At 38.3% G+C, this 16,880-nt stretch overlaps 1 protein-coding gene across 1 annotated transcript in view; it reads right to left on the bottom strand.

The window, feature by feature from the left end:
- Il1rapl2 (interleukin 1 receptor accessory protein like 2) overlaps nt 1-16,880 on the bottom strand; it is a 1,115,671-nt gene that overhangs the window by 268,772 nt on the left and 830,019 nt on the right. Inside the window, exon 6 of the mRNA XM_013118167.3 lies at nt 3,090-3,164. Within this exon, the coding sequence (XP_012973621.2) occupies nt 3,090-3,164 (75 nt within the window). The remainder of the gene's footprint in view (nt 1-3,089; nt 3,165-16,880) is intronic.

Raw genomic sequence — 16,880 nt, 5'->3', positions numbered from 1 at the left:
AGACTAACAAAGTATCTCTATTTTAGTGACCACTGTCAATCATTTGAGTTTCTCCATGACTTCTGTGTCAGATTCTAAGTGTAGTTCGTCTCTGTCAAAAAAATATATGCTAAAACAGCTGGGCTAGATGATTAATTTCCAAGGTAGCTTCTTCATTTACATGCCTGATACCTTGGTACTCATTGAACTTTTTCTCTTCACATGATTGATATCATACCCATGTGATGTAAGTAAGTTTCATGTAGCACAAGGGTTTCACAGCTGATCTAGAGTCTGGGAGAGAAGTTGTAAATTTCTCTCAACCTAGGCACTAGAATCTCAAAACAAAGTTTATGTCATACTCTACTAGTTAAGCTTTTTCCTGAGACCAATAAAGAACTGAGGGAGTAAACAAAAACCATAATCATTTGGTATGACTAGCAGAAACACATATGTTTATCTTTATCACAGCATTGTATGGATTTTAAGAAATTGCATTTATCAGACCCATATTTAATAAGATGCTATTGTATTATTTGGGAACTTATAAAATTGTTGTTCTAGTTTGAGGATGCTTGAAGCTCCATAAATAAACTTGATGATAAATTTTAAAATCTGAGCTGGGCGTTGGTGGCACCCACCTTTAATTCCAACACTCAGGAGGCAAAGGCAGGTGGATCTCTGTGAGTTTGAGGCCACCCTGGCCTCCAGAGCGAGTTCTAGGACAGCCTCCAAAGCAACACAGAAAAACCCTGCCTCGAAAAACCAAAAAATAAAAAAGTAAAAAATAAATAAAAAATCTGGTGGAAAATAATTTCCAGAGGTTTTTATCATTACTAAATTATTGATCCTTGACATTGAAGTTTGAAATTCAACATGCTTTGTGTGAACAAGTATTCCAATATATACCAAAGTATCCCACCAATATTACCACACTATATTAAATTTTTAATTTTCCTCAGACATAAACTGAGACATCTAATAAACCATTATCTTTGTCTATTTCTTTTTTCCTATAGTGAGATTTCTTTCAAATGTTTATCATTATGATTACAAATCTCTCATTAAGACTCAGTTGCTGATATTTACAGTGCTTGCAATAATATCTTTACCTAAGGAATATGAGCAACTTACAAAATGATTTCTCATTTGAAAAAATGGTGCTACATAAATAAAACCACTTCAAATTTTCTAACACTGTACTTGTTTAAATGCAGAAGATCTAGCGACCAATTTTGTTTTACTTTCGCTAAATGATATGGTTATATGAACATCTTGTAGAAACAGCCTTTTGAGATAAAAAAAATGGGCAGTTTGCCATCTTTCTGTCAAAAAATTATTTTCAGGCTAAACAGTTTGGCTTTGTATCTAGTGTAAATCATATTAGTGTAATAATTTTATAGTGTGGTAGTACTGGTGGTATATGTCAGTATTGTTGTAATACTTTTTTAAACAAAGAAAATATATTGTAGATGTTACAAACAACCTATATAAGGCTACACTTCATGAAACTGAATAGGATATATACCATAAAAGGGTTCATTTCCTTGTTTTGAGCAGCAATTATTAAACTTTTCTATTGAAGTGTTCACAATGTCAGAAGAGAACAAAATGTCTTCTGACAGTCATCATAAACAAAATTCACTCCAGTTTAATTTGGAATATTTCTGCAAATTTTGTTTTCTCTGCTTATAATATAAGTATTCTTATAAAAATAATATATTCACTAGAAGCCCCAATGTAGACTAATAATAAAAGATAATGATGTCTTTATGCAACTTTTGGGAAACCACAGAATACCACTGGCATATTTGAATCTTAGTAGTGTAAGTGAAACTAATTGGGTAGAAAGAATGTCAGCAAATCTATATTTTTTCATTTCCTTTAACAACATGTAATGATTTCAAAATTATATGGGAAAGTTGGAAGAACTATATTTTGATATTTCAACAACATTTACAAATTATCTACCACACCCATAGTCCAACATCTTTATTCTATCACATCTTTTGGATTAAACAGACTTAACTTGGGTAATCATGTTGTTAAACAGCATTTATAAGATACGTTTTAGAATAGTGAGCAAGATCTTAGGGACATAATTTTCTCTCTCCTTTTGTCAAACTAAAATAAATTTCTACCAATCCAAGTTTAGTTGGAAAAATCAAAACGAGAGTCAACAATTTCCCAAACAAGTGTAATTGGGTTTAATTTAATATTGGATTCAGTTAATTCTCCTTGGCTGTATAATTGGTAGACACCACCATGGTCACAAATTGCAAACGATTACATATTTTCTAAAGCTTATTCAATTACTCCGCTTTTTTGTTTTTAATTGAAAAACTTCAGAATACTAAGATCAAACTGAAGATAGACAAAAGCTCACAAATATTAACTAATGTATCTTAGATTAAAGGCTACACTTTGGAAGAAAACCAAATTTGGCCTGCCTTTGAGTTTTATTCTTATAGTACTTTAAATCATGTGGATTGGAGGAAGAAAACACACACACACACACACACACACACACACACACACACAAACTCAGCATTTTATATTCTTGTTAGAGACTGTGAAAAGATAGGAGTACTCATAAATCAATTTGTTACTTTTCCTATCATCATATGATTCATAAATATTCAGGATCTTGTCCTTAAAATGGGTTTTAAATAACACTGGATTGGGTTGTTGAAAATATTATCAAACCATTTTAAAGGCTGCACTGAGCACTTCTTTTTGAAGTGCTTAGTCTACAGAAGTTAATACTCTCCAAAAAGAAATTTTTGACTGACACATATATGAAAAGTTTTCTGTACCAATCACCAATGCAAGACAACTATGAATCTATCAATCACAGAGTTCAAAAGTTCTGTCCTGTAGCACATTTAATACTCACTGTAACAAATTAGTATTACCATTCCTTGATGTAATACAAAGTCATTTCCTTAAACTGCTATTGCACTGAATGCCAGGGTTATAAATGAGCAGAACACAAATTGATTTGCATGTAATAACAGTGGCAATGAACCTTTCCTGGTTCATGCAATTTTCCCCATCTGTTAACAGAGAACAAGTTTAGGATCTATTATTATTCCCAGAAGGAGACTTACCCAGCTGGACATCTATAACACTTGGCTGATTTTCCATGGGGAACAATGGCTTGGGAGGCTTGTCTGTGAGTAAAGCTAGAAGAGAAAATAAAGAAAATAATGGAAAAATTGTGATCAATTATAGGGTAAAGATGATTCTATCATGTATGGTATTCAATGTTTGTAGACTTGATGGTGTGTAAACAATCATTAGGCAGTGTTCGTATTTGGTATGTTACTCTAGCTATACAATAACCTTTTCCCAGGAAATTTAGAGCACCAGTAATTCACTTAAAATAGTATATCCTTACAGGTATATTTTCTAATGCATTCCAACAAATGAACTATTTATTTTTATGTATTTTCATAAACTTATATGTGTTAAGAAATATATATTGAAAAAGTAAAATCAGATAAACATTAAGATTCACATGTTTAATCCAGTCGGGTGTTGGTGGTGCATTCCTTTAATCCCAGGACTTGGGAGGCAGAGGCAGGTAGGTCTCTGTGAGTTTGAGATGAGTATGGTCTACAGAGAAAGTTCCAGGACAACCTCCAAAGCCACAGAGAAAGCCTGTCTTGAAAAACCAAAAGAAATTCACATATTTGCTTTGTGGCACTAAATAGTCTCAATGAATTGCAGTGGAGAGTCCCTATATCATAGCCTGGTAAGAGTCTAAGTCATCCCCACTTTTTGTCCTGATCTTCAGCAATGCAATAAAGTACTGATAACATTTTTATGGAATGATATTAAAACCTAGAAGCAACCTAGATGCCCATCAACTGAAGAGTGGATAGAGAAAATGTGGTACATTTACACAGTGGAGTACTACTCAGAGGAAAAAAAATCAATGGAATCTTGAAATTTTCTGGCAAATGGAGATACTAGAAGAAACCATCCTGAGTGAGGTAACCCACTCACAAAAAGACAAGCATGGTCTGTACTCACTCATATATGGATTTTAGGCCTGAAACAGGGGACTGCCAGCCTACAATCCCCAGCCAGAGAGTCTGGGAAACAGGGAGGACCCTAAGAGAGATATGGGTGGTAACCCAGAGAAGGGGAACAGGACAGAATCTTCTGAGTGGATTGTGTGCATGGGGGGTGAGGAAGCTGGGAGAAAGAGAAGGGGTGAAGAGGAGGGAAGAGGAGGCCATTGGGGAACAGGAAAGTTTAGTAGGGGGAAGAATAGAGGAGAGAAGGAAGAGAGATACCATAATAGAAGGAGCAATTACATGTTTGAAGAGAGATCTGGTACTAGTGAGATGTCCAGAGGCCTACAAGGATGACACCAACTGGCAATCTAAGCAATAGTGAGAGGCTACCTTAAATGCCCTTCCCTATAACATGATTGACGACTTCCTTGTGTGCCATCCTAGAACGTTCATCCAGTGACTGAAGGAAGCAGAGGCAGACACCCACAGCTAAACACTGAACTGAATTCCTAGAACCCAGTTGCAGAAAGGGAGGAGTGATGACCAAAGGGGTTATGGTGGGTGAAACCCACAGAATCCGCTGACGTGAACATGGGGGAGCTCATAGACTGCAGACTGATAGCTGAGAGGGCAGCATCAGACTGATCCAGACCCCCTGAACATAGGTGTCAGTGAGGAGGCCTCAGCACCCTTTGCGGCCTCAGGCAATAAATCAGCATTTATCCTTGTCATCCAGATGGACTTTGGGAACCCATTCCACGTGGAGGGATGCTGTCTCTGCCTGGACACATGGGGGAGGGCCTAGGCCCTGCCCCAGATCATATGACAGACTTTCCGGCTCCCCTAAGAAGGGCCTCACCCTCCTTTGGAGAATGGAGTGGGGATTGGGGGAGGGGTTGGGGGAGAGTTGAAGGGGGTCAGGAGAGGGATCTAGGATTGACATGTGAAGCAAACTTCTTTCTAATTTAAATTTCTAAATTAAATTTTAAAAAAGTTAGCCTCTTTTGTTTACCAAGTCAGGTATTTTGTGTCAACAGACAAGGAAGTAAAATATTCTTCTTTTCTCTCAATTTATAATCTAGGACTATGAAGTCTAGAGTAGTACAGCAAAATAAAAAGAAAATGAATCATAATATAACATAATGATATAATATAATATGAGGAAAGTCTATAGTTGCAGCATTTAAGAAGTATATTTATGATTGGAGAAAAGAGAGGTCAATGCTGGCTGAAAGAGTTGGGGGAATTTTTAAGAAGGGACTCGATGTCCATATGAAATATAAAGGATGAAATAAAGGAACCGTAACAACATAAACCGTGGCACAGTGATGAAAGTTATGTGCAAAAGAATGGTCTGATGAGAAGAAATTGAATGAGTGACGTGAAGAACCAATAGCTCATGGAAGACCTAACACAAACTGGAAGTGACAGCACATAGGTATGGAAGTACTTAATTCTGAAGGAGTTTAAGAAGTATGCCCACATATTTGGACCTGCTACGGTAGGCTATAGTGTCATTGGTGATTCTTGGAGTAAAAAATCACTCAAAGATCAGGTAAGTCTAATGGTGGCTAACTTGTCAAGTGGGATGTGCTAGGATAGAACAAAGGTGGGAAGAAAACAAAGTACTAAAGGTGAGGCAGGGCAAAACAATGAGTGAGACCAGGAGTCTGTTAAAAATGAAAAAAATAGAAGAAACAAATCTGAGAGGTCACGAGAAGAAAGCAACAGAGGACTTGGCATACATAAAGAAAAATATCACATGTACTGTTGTCATACAGACAGCCTTATTTCACCCTGTTATTCATATCCTAAATTCACTTAAATTATTATTGTATTCATGTCCTGCTTAAACTATATAACTAGATATTCCCTCTTTAAAATGTTTTATGGATCTTTAATACACAGGAGGATTAGCATTGGAGTAGGTTACAAAAGATAATCATTGAACCAGCATTAATTGACTTTTTAGAATATCCTTACTGAAATGAAAAGGAGCTATCTCGTATTTACAAGTATATTTAGAAGAGAAAGTGATAAGTGTTGATTATAGGGTATGTACAGTTAAAGAAACACAAGGACTCAGTGAGACTCTCAAAAATAATTCCTCTTATTTATTTAAATTTCATTTTACATTCCAATCAAGAGTTCTCCCTCTCACGCCCTCCTCCTGCCTCCCATCTTCTTCCCTCCAACCCTCCTCAAGTCCACTTTTCCCAAAGGGTAAGGATTCCGATGGGGAGTCAACCAAGCCTGGCATTTTCAGTTCAGGCAGGACCAAGACGCCGCCCCACTGCATTAAGACTGAGCATAGCATCCCACCATATGGAATGGGTTCCCACAAGTTAGCTTGTGTACCAGGAATAGATACTGCTCCAACTGTCAGGGGTCCCTCAGATAGCCCCAACTTCACACCTGTCTACCACATACAGAGGGCCGAGTTGGGTCCCATGAAGTCTTCACAGCTGTTGGTCTAGAATTCAGGAGTTACCATGAACTCGGTTAAGCTGTCTCTGTAGAGTTCCCCTTCATGATTTTGACTTTTCTTGCTCATATATTCTCTCCTCCCTCTCTTCGACTGGATTACCAGAGCTTGACCAGGTTCTTGGTTGTGGATCTCTGCCTCTGGTTCCATCAATTACTGGATGAAGTCTCAATGTTGATAGTTGGGGTATTCAACAATCTGATTACAGGGGAAGGCCTGTTCAGGTACACTCTCCATTATTGCTAGGAATCTTAGCTGGGGTCATCCTTGTGGATACCTGGGAACTTTCCTAGAACAAGGTTTCTCCCTAACCCCATAATGGCTCTGTCTATCAAGGTATCTCTTTTATTGCTCTCCCACTCCATCCCTCCCGCAATTTGACCATCCCAGGACTCTCATATTCTCATTCCCCATTCCCCCCTTTACTGCTCCCCACATCCCCAGTTTAACCAGGAGATCTCATCTAATTCCCCTTCTCAGTGTGATCTGTGCATTCCTCTTAGGGTTCTCCTTGTTACCTAGCTTCTCTAGAGCTGTGGATTGTAGTCTGATTATCCTTTGCTTTACATCTGGTATCCACTTATGAGTGAGAGTACATACTGTGTTTGTCTTTCTGAGTCTGGGTTACCTTGCTCAGGATGTTTTTTTTTTTTCCCTAGTGCCATCCATTTGCCTGCAAATTTCAAGACTGAATTTTTTTCCCTCTGAGTAGTATTCCATTGTTTAAATGTACCACATTTTCCCCATCCATTCTTCAGTTAAGTGGCATCTAGGTTGTTTCCAGGTTCTGGCTATTATGAATAATGCTGCTATGAACATAGTTGAGCAAGTGACCTTGTGGTATGATTGACCCTCCTTTGGGTATATACCCAAGAGTGGTATGACTGGGTCATTGATTCCCAATTTTCTTAGAAACAGCCATACTGATTCCCAAAGTCTCCCAACCAACCAAAGACCAGCCTACTTCAGTGAAGAATTCTACCAGAATTTCAAAGAAGTGATAATGCCAACACTCTTCAATTTTTTCCACAAAAGAGAAACAGAAGGGACATCACCAAATTCCTTTCATGAGGCTACAGTTACACTGATACACAAACCACACAAAGATGCAACAAAGAAAGAACAACAGAACAATCTCTCATGAACATTGGTGCAAAAATACTCAATAAAATGCTGGTGTACCAAATCCAAGAACACCGAAGGGAAAAAAAACACATAATCTTCTCATTAGATGCTGAAAAAGCCTTTGACAAAAATAATTCTTGGTAACCAAAAATATGCATATATATCAGAAATATATGTAGAAAAGATATTTGTATAACATAAATTCCATCTTCCTTAATTTCCTGAGATACCAAAATTTTAGAGAATGAAATATTTGCATTTTTCAACAAATATTTATTGGTTGCCCACAAAATACACATTGCTCTTATAGAATTATACATTTTTAAACAAAGCAGATTAGTAGATAATTTATACAGACCTAAAAGTCTAATATAGAATATTTATAATGTATTATTTTTAATTTATTTTAAGAATATGATCTTTAATTGTTATTTGGAATATGAGAAATAAAAGTCTAAATAGATGAATTCATCAGGTGCTCAGTTTGGCTATCATAGTTGACTACTGTCAGTAACAACAAAATATTTGAAACAACTTAAATTTCCATTGATAAAAATGTGGTTCAATAAAATTGTGGTAATTTTATATAATTATATCATACATTATGATACAGTATATTAAAGGAATGAGGTATATTTGTAAATCTTATATAAACAAGATTATAAATACTGTATATAGCATGGTACTACTGAACAAATAGTTGTAAAATGTATAAAATTTAGACAAATAAGGGCTATTGTGGCATACATAAAAGTACAACTTGCAACAGTGGTTTCCTCTAAGGTGAGAAATCTGACAGCTGAGGAATAGTGGCAGTTAAGGGAAATGCTGAATGTTAGTCTGCACAAACATTCAAGTGACATTGCACAGATTGAGCAGGCATGTATTTAGTACTATACATATGCACATATGTATATGTATACATATACGTGGATTTCCCTACGCAGGGTGACCAGGCTCCAGCAGCGTTTGGCTCAAAGGGAATCCATGGAGTTGGCATACTGTGACTTTTTTATCTGAGGGGTGAGGGAAAAGACACACACTCTCTTGATAATTTCATTTCCTTCATACTTTTTCTTTATTCATTATTTTTCTGGTGGTTTCCTTCCCTCATTCCTGATGTTTTCCTTCTAACTCTTCTATCTATATTCTTTTCCGTACAGTTTATATACCCCAGCAAAATCTTGCAGGCAATATAGAAATTACAATTTGGTTACATCTATTTCTCAAGTGAATGATTAATTACTTTGAATACATACAAAAACATTTTTTATATATGACTTAATACTATTAAACATTTTACATATTACAGGTCAAAAACAAATTATCCCAAGAGCCGACATACACTCATATCCAAGCAACTTGTTATAGATTAACTGTGCAGGTATGCAAGGTATTATTTTTCTGGCAGTCTGTGTTATGCAGCTACAAAGAAAGGACCAATCACTTTATTAGTTGTCTTGAAAGGAAATCGTATAAGGAAACTTAAAGGAATCATAAACATAAACTTTTATATATGAAAAACAATATTTAAATCTTTAGCATGCATACCCACTCATCAATAGTTTTTGCATCAGGAGATTGAGGGCAGAATTAGAAACAAGCTTCTTGCCGGGCGGTGGTGGCGCACGCTTTTAATCCCAGCACTCTGGAGGCATAGGCAGGCGGACCTCTGTGAGTTCGAGGCCGGGCTGGACCGATAGCCTCCAAAACAATACAGAGAAACCCTGTCTTGTAAAAACCAAAAAAAAAAAAAAAAAAAAGAAACAAGCTTCTTTTATATGTCAATCCCAGTTCCCTCTCCCTCCCCTCCTTCCCTGCCCCCCACTGACAACCCTAACCCAGCCTCCTTCTACTCCCCAGGGAGGGTGAATCTTCAAAGTCTGTCATATCACTTGGAGCAAGGTCTAGACCCTCCCCCATGTGTCTAGGCTGAGAGAGTATCCCTCTACGTGAAGTGGGCTCCCAAAGTTCATTCATGTGCTAGGGATAAATATTCATCCAGTAGCAGAGGCCCAATAGGTTAACTAAGCCTCCAAACTGGCATCCTCATTCAGGGGGTCTGGAACAATCCTATGCTTATTTCCCAGCTATCAGTCTGGGGTCCCTGAACAGCCCCTTGTTCAGGTCAGCTGTTTCTGTGGGTTTCTCCAGCCTGGTCCTGACCCCTTTCTCATCAACTGGATTCCAGAGTTCAGCTCAGTGTTTACCTGTGGGTGTTTTTATCTGCTTCCATCAGCTACTGGATGGAGGCTCTATGATGGCATATAAGATACTCATTCATCAATCTCATTATCAGAGAAGGGCATTTAAGGTAGCCTCTCGACTATTGCTTAGATTGTTAGTTGGGGCTAACTTTGTAGATCTCTGGACATTTCCCTAGTGCCAGATTTCTCTTTAAACCTATACTGACACCTCTACTATGGTATTTCTTTTCTTGCTCTCCTCTATTCAACCCCTGACTCAATCTTCCTGCTCTCTCCTGTCCTCCCCTGTCCTCTTCTCCCCTTGTCTTTCTTATAACTCCCTCTCCGCTCATCCATGCTCTCACTTAGCTCAGGAGATCCTGTCCCTGACCCCTTCTCCGGGGGACCATGTAGGTCTGTCTCTCTTGGGGTCCTCCTTGTTTCCTAGCTTCTCTGGTGGTGTGCATTGCAGGATGGTATTCCTTTGCTCTATGTCTAAAATCCATATATGAGTGAGTACATACTATTTCTGGGTTACCTTACTCAGGATGTTTTTTTTCTAGTGCCATCCATTTGCCTGCAAATTTCAAGATTCTATTTTTTTCCCTCTGAGTAGTATTCCATTGTTTAAATGTACCACATTTTCTCCATCCATTCTTCAGTTAAGGGGCATCTAGGTTGCTTCCAGGTTCTGGCTATTACAAATAATGCTGCTATGAACATAGTTGAACATATGTCCTTGTTGTATGAATGTGCATCTTTTGGTTATATGCCTGAGTGGAATTGCTGGGTCTTGTGATAGACTGATTCACATTTTCCTGAGTCATCTCCATACTGATTTCCAAAGTGGCTGTACAAGTTGGCACTCCCACCAACAGTGGAGGAGTGTTCCCCTTTCTCCACATCCTCTCCAGCATAAACTGTCATTGGAGTTTTTTATTTTAGGCATTCTGACAGGAGTGAGAGGGTATCTCAGAGTAGTTTTGATTTGCATTTCCCGGATGGCTAAGGATGTTGAGCACTTTCTCAAGTGCCTCTCAGCCATTTTAGACTCCTCTATTGAGAATTCTTCATGTAGTTCTGTAGCCCCCTATTTAAATTGGATTATTGGTGTTTTAGAGACTTGCTTCTTGAGTTCTTTGTATATTTGGGAAATCAGAATTCATGATCACCTTTGGTCATCAGCCAATCCTAAGAAGAAAGGCAAGTGAGTTAATGATAATTGGGCTGCATTGCTCTTGTTCCCTGACCTTAAGGAGCTCCTCATTCAACTATGTCCCTTTCTAAAACTTTAGGTTGTATTCTTGGGTTTTTTATCTTAAAGCTATTTGACAAAAGCATCTTAATCTAACAACAACCCAGACACACTGAACCTCTTAGAAGAGAAAGTGGGAAGTACTCTTCAAGGAATTGGCACAGGAGACCGCTTCCTGAACATAACACCAGTAGCACAGACACTGAAGTTGAAAATTAATGAATTGGACCTCCTGAAACTGAGAAGCTTCTGCAAGGCAAAGGACACAGTCAACAAGACAAAACGACAGCCCACAGAATGGGAAAATACATTCACCAACCCCACATCTGACAGAGGGCTGATCTCCAAAATTTACAAAGAACTGAAGAAGCAAGTCTCCTGGTTCTCTCCCCCATACATGTCTTCTAAATTTCATTTCAAACTCACAATTACTGCTTAGGAAAATAAGAAAGAACTGTTGAAATAAAGCCTCCTGAAAAACAGAGTAGACATTTACAATTTTATCAGAAAACTCATCCTAGATTTTGAGAGGGACTAATTTGGGTGTAACTAAATGTTGCTTTGTGATTGAAAGAACAGAAACAAGGGATTCAGTTTGATATACATGTTTCAGGCTGTATTCCCTCCTCTGCCCTTTCAGCTGTAGCTGCTTATCTGTTCGTGTTTAATTATCCTTAAATATAATTGCTCCACAGAGCATACCAACACACTGGGCTTAATGTGCTAGTGAGGCTACTAGAGTTACTGTCTGCTTCTTCCTTAAGTGAGATTTTATGTGTTCAGCACTAACATTCTTGAGGAGTATGCTCAAATTAACTCTTTTCAATTGAAAACAGTAGTTTACATCATGCACCATCAGATCAGTCAGTGTAACAAATGATTTGACAATGCCATGAACTAAGTGGAATGCATGAGTAGCATTATTTATTGGAAGGGATGGATCAGTTGATTACATTGCCTCCATATTGCACACTATTATTACAATTTTATTGCCCTCTTCTGTTTTTCATTTATCTACTTAATTAGATTTTCAAAAAGATCAAGTAAAAGAGAGTGAAATGCAACCATCATTAATTAATGTGAATGATGCCAGTTTGGAATAAGTATATTAAGGTCAACCAACTGGACCACCCCCACAAAGCCTATTCATTACCAAAACAGTTGGAATCACATACAAAAATCACCATTTAAGACAGTGCTTAAAATCACATACCAAAATTTCTATTTTTATTGCAACATTTAGCTGTTCACACTCAACAATATCCCCTACAGTTACTGGAGAATAAAATCTAAACTTATCACTGAGGAACATAAATCATGGCAACTACAATATAGGCTTTTACATGCTCTTGAATTTTTACTTATCTTCTAACTTATCAGTTGCACATATCAAAGTTTTTTCCTCATTTCCCATATTACTACACTACATTAACTTCTAAACGTGCATCCTAACTGAAGTCCTCCCCTGCTCCAAGTTAATAGTTAGCAAAGTTATCCTTTATGATAGCTACCAAAGCAAGCATATGGTTGTTTGAATAGGAGTGGCACCCATAGACTCATATTTGAATGCTTGGTCAGTAGGGGATGGGGCTATTTACTAGTGATTTGGAGGTGTTTCCTTTTGGAGAATGTGTGTCACTGGGGTGGGTTTGGGGGTTTCAAATGCCGAACACAGTGGCTCCCCTCCTGCTGTCTGCAGACCCAGATGTAAAACTTACTACTCTTTCTCCAGCACCATATCTGCCTGCATGCCGCCATGCTTCCAGGCTTGCTGATATTGGACTAAACCTCTGAACTTGTAAGCAAGCCCAAATTAAATGCTTTTGTTTATAAGACTTGCCATGTCCATGGTGTTTCTTCACAGCAATAGAGCACTGCATAAGACAGGCTTTTTTATTTAGCATTTTATGCTATTATGTGTTATTCCAAGGTATTTGTATTACATCTGGCAAGTAACTTGCATATAAAGTCCCATACATTTGATTCCCAAAGCAGCAACCTGAATCTTTATGATATCACCATGTCCACAATATTCTCCCTAATACCTTCTACTTCCATTGTGAGGGCTACCTAACCTCCAACAAAAGCTTCCCTGATAACCACATAAACTATTTTTTGTCTGAAATCTCAAAGTACTAACAAGTTCTTTGAACTATTCATCTAGTAAATAGCAAGCATTACCTTGAATATAAACGAATCCTCATTTTATATGGGTATACCAAGTCATCCCAAATGGATTTTTAACCTCCTGTATGATGCAGATCATGCTATCAATAAGTCAGCATACAAAGTACAATCTCCAAATTAACTTTCACTAGAAATAGGGCTTCCCACAGGCCTCTTTGATAGTGAGGTGTGGGGACACCAGACCTTGAGCAGAGACCCACTTCCCCATCAGCCTGGGAGTAGGCAGCTGTAAGACAATGTTTACTAAAAACATGTTTACTAAAAACAATACAATGCCCGGGGCAATAAGTTCCTGAAAAGGGCTGGCCCACTGGAACTGGCCTGATCTTGACCTTGTCCAAAGACTAACGGACTATTCTGACACACCCAAATCAGTTTCTGGTGTCAGAGCAGAACCAGCCAGGGGAGAGAGAGAGCAGAAGTTTTTCTGGAGGGAGGCCTTTCTTGGGAAGTTTTCTTGAGCCTTTTTGGGGCCTGCTTAAAGTTTTCTTTACACCGTTGAACGAGTCTCTGTGTTGTCAATCCCTGACACCCTCCGCACATTCTCGGACACAGGCTGCGCAGCGGGCGCAGCAGTGAGGAACACAATTTTGCTTATTACAGCAAAAGGAGAACTTATCATGGGGCTCTCTCAACAATTGCTAGGAAATCTGGGGAACTAGGTCTGGAAAAGGAAGAAACTAGGCCAGGTATATGGACAAGAAAGATGAAATCATAGTTTCAACCTATCTCCATAATTGGGTTAAACTGGTTTTATGGCTTTTCAAATGTATCCTACATCTTATGTTTTACTTTTTTGTTGTGTGTCTCTTTGGTCAAAGTTTAAAAACACTAAGAAAAATAAGCTGAATGGACAAGTTTTGAGCATTTATTATAATTAAGAATACTCACACACACATAATTATGATAATTCTCTATCAATCTTAACCTTCCAAACCTATAAACAAAAACTGAATCTGTCATGCATAATGTATCTCCCTGTGTCCCATTCCTTGTTCCGTGTTCTCCACTTCAAAGAGTTTTCTCCTATCTTTAGATATCCAAGTTTGCACATCTCTCTTCAAAACCAATTACAAAGGGAACTTTTGTTAAGAATTTCAGTCACCTGTACTGTAATTCCTTTTGTAGGCTTTTCTCTAAATGTGGAGTGTCAGGCTTTGTTCCTTTGTAAGCAGTCTACCATAATACACATACTGGGCCCCTGTGTCCTTCCCTGAATTAATGCACAACACAAGGAAAATATGACTGCCTTGAAAGCATGAATGTTGAACATTAAACAGAGTGGACCTAAGTACAAGTCAATGAAACCTGAGAATATTATTTTCTTTGAGGTTATTATCAGAAATTTTATGACTAATTCCCCCACTTAGTGACATATTAGGAAGGAGATACTGGGAATATTTTCAATTAATAAATGTTTGTGAAAAGCCAAGCTTTGTTTTTAACTCTGACTGCTATTACTTTTATCAACTATCCACTATAGCAATTAATTTTAAATTATTATTATTGTATACTCTGTTTTATTTGTAACAGTGGAAAAATGATATGAACTGTTTATTAAGTTCATTTACAAAGAGGATACTTTCTCTAGATGTTTCAGTTATGATAAAAAACGCTGTGCAGGAATCGGGGAAAATCAGTGAGTCTCATAATTGTTTGGAGACTTTGTCAAATCATTCAGTCACCTATCTCACACACTTCCCTATCTCCCATTAAAAAATTCTTCTTACAGAGAAACTTATTGATGATGACAATAGGTCACGTCTTCTACATATGTATAAGAAAGATCAAATTGTTAAGAACCACTAATAGTCACAGACCCTAGTCTGACAGCTGAGGAACTAGAGTAGGACCGAACCAGGTTGCCAAATGTGGGTATCAGTTGGGAGGCCAGGGCAGTCTATGGTGCCTTTGGCAGTGGAACAAGTATTTATCCCTAGTGTACGAATGTGCTTTTGGAGTTCATTCCCTGTGGATGGATACTCTCTCAGCTTATATATACAGGGGAGGGCCTAAGTCCTGCCCCAAATGATGTGACAGACTTTGATGATATTCCATGGGAGGCCTCACCCTCCCTGAGAAATGATGGGGCATGGGATAGAGGAATGGTAGGAAGGAGAGGGAACTGGGATTGGTATGTAAAATAAGATTGTTTTTAATTTAGATAAAATTAATTTAAAAAAGAATCACTAATAGTGAAGCAGATAGAAGTCATATACAGAGAATTAAATTATTTTGAAAAACACATTCTTGTTGCATACACACACACACACACACACACACACACACACACACACACTTACCCCTGACCAATCTGAAGTCACTGAAAACATTTATAAATTTTCTGGCATAGTCATCCTCTTTAATAAACAAATAGATCTTTAACAGGGAGATGATAAGTTCCTGGGGAAGTAAGATACTTAGCCATTGCCCCTGTATAACTAAGAGCCTCCATGGCAACTGGCTCAGGGCCCGTGTTCTTCCTTGCAACTCAGAGGATGTGCCCTGAGGGTAGTGAATGGTCAGAGTTTCTGTGAAGTTGCCTTGAGATGACCTTTTCTCTAGATCCCATATTTATTTCCACTAATAGTTGAGTTTGAGCAATGCATGAGCTTGGGGAAAGCTTTAGCACAAAAGTAGGGCAATTTCTTCTCAATGCCATTTGACACAGGGTCTTTCTCTGGAGAGAAGATTGTGTATTCAGCACAAATCTCTCAGACATAAAGCCATGTCTTCAAACTTGAAAAGGAAACAACCTTGGAGAGAAATGGAAATTTAAACAGAGGTTGGGACAGTAGTCCCCACTCTTTTCCTTCACAATACATCTCCCCCTGTTTTTGTCTTTTTTATCTCATGTAAGATATTTGCTTTCTTTCTCTAAAATAGTACTCCCAGGACCCATATTGCTTATTTCAAAGAAATTGTTGTTATTAAAGAAATTAACAGAATAGTATATGTTCTGTTTGTATTAAAGAAGTTAACAAAATAGTATATGTTCTGTTTGTATACATAAACTGGGATATAGTTAAACTTACAGTGTCATGTACGAAAGCTGGCCCTGAGGTTGGTAAGTGTGGGAGAGCTGTCCCCAGCTGCAGCACTTAGGAGAGAGGGCCCTGCACCTTGTCTGGGCCACACAGTAGAGCTGACCCTGAGGGTGTAGGTGTGAGATAGCTGAACCTGAGGTCTTGAGAGGAGAAGTGGCCCTACCCCTTGCTCATTGCTGCAAGGGGTGGGCTATCCAGGGCAATGGTGGAAGGCTCACCCTGGTTGTGAGAACAAGCAAGAGCTGGTGGGTTGAGTACCCAGGCCCAGAGCCAGGGTTATAAGTTGACTCATCCCAACATCCACCCCATCTGTAGTCTGTTGGAGGACATGAAGGGGCCAGACCTTCAGAACCAAAGCTGCAGGATCTCCAAGACAAGGGCAACAACAGGATATCCAAGAGGAGTCCTAGTGAGGGCCCTGCATCAATAGCGGAACAGGAACCAGAGACCTCAAACCAGACCAATGACTCTGCAGTGAACACATGCAAGTAAAGGAATATGTACTAAAGGGTTCACTGTGTGACTCACTCGTCCACATTACAGCTTCCACGACAAGACTGATTTTTCTTTTAAGTTTTATTTTATTTTATT

Source organism: Mesocricetus auratus, unplaced genomic scaffold (genome assembly GCF_017639785.1).
Source record: "Mesocricetus auratus isolate SY011 unplaced genomic scaffold, BCM_Maur_2.0 Super-Scaffold_100003, whole genome shotgun sequence".
In the NCBI taxonomy this organism is placed as follows: domain Eukaryota; kingdom Metazoa; phylum Chordata; class Mammalia; order Rodentia; family Cricetidae; genus Mesocricetus; species Mesocricetus auratus.
The sequence above is the reverse complement of the archived record's forward strand: the minus strand, read 5'-3'. Positions and strand labels throughout refer to the sequence as shown.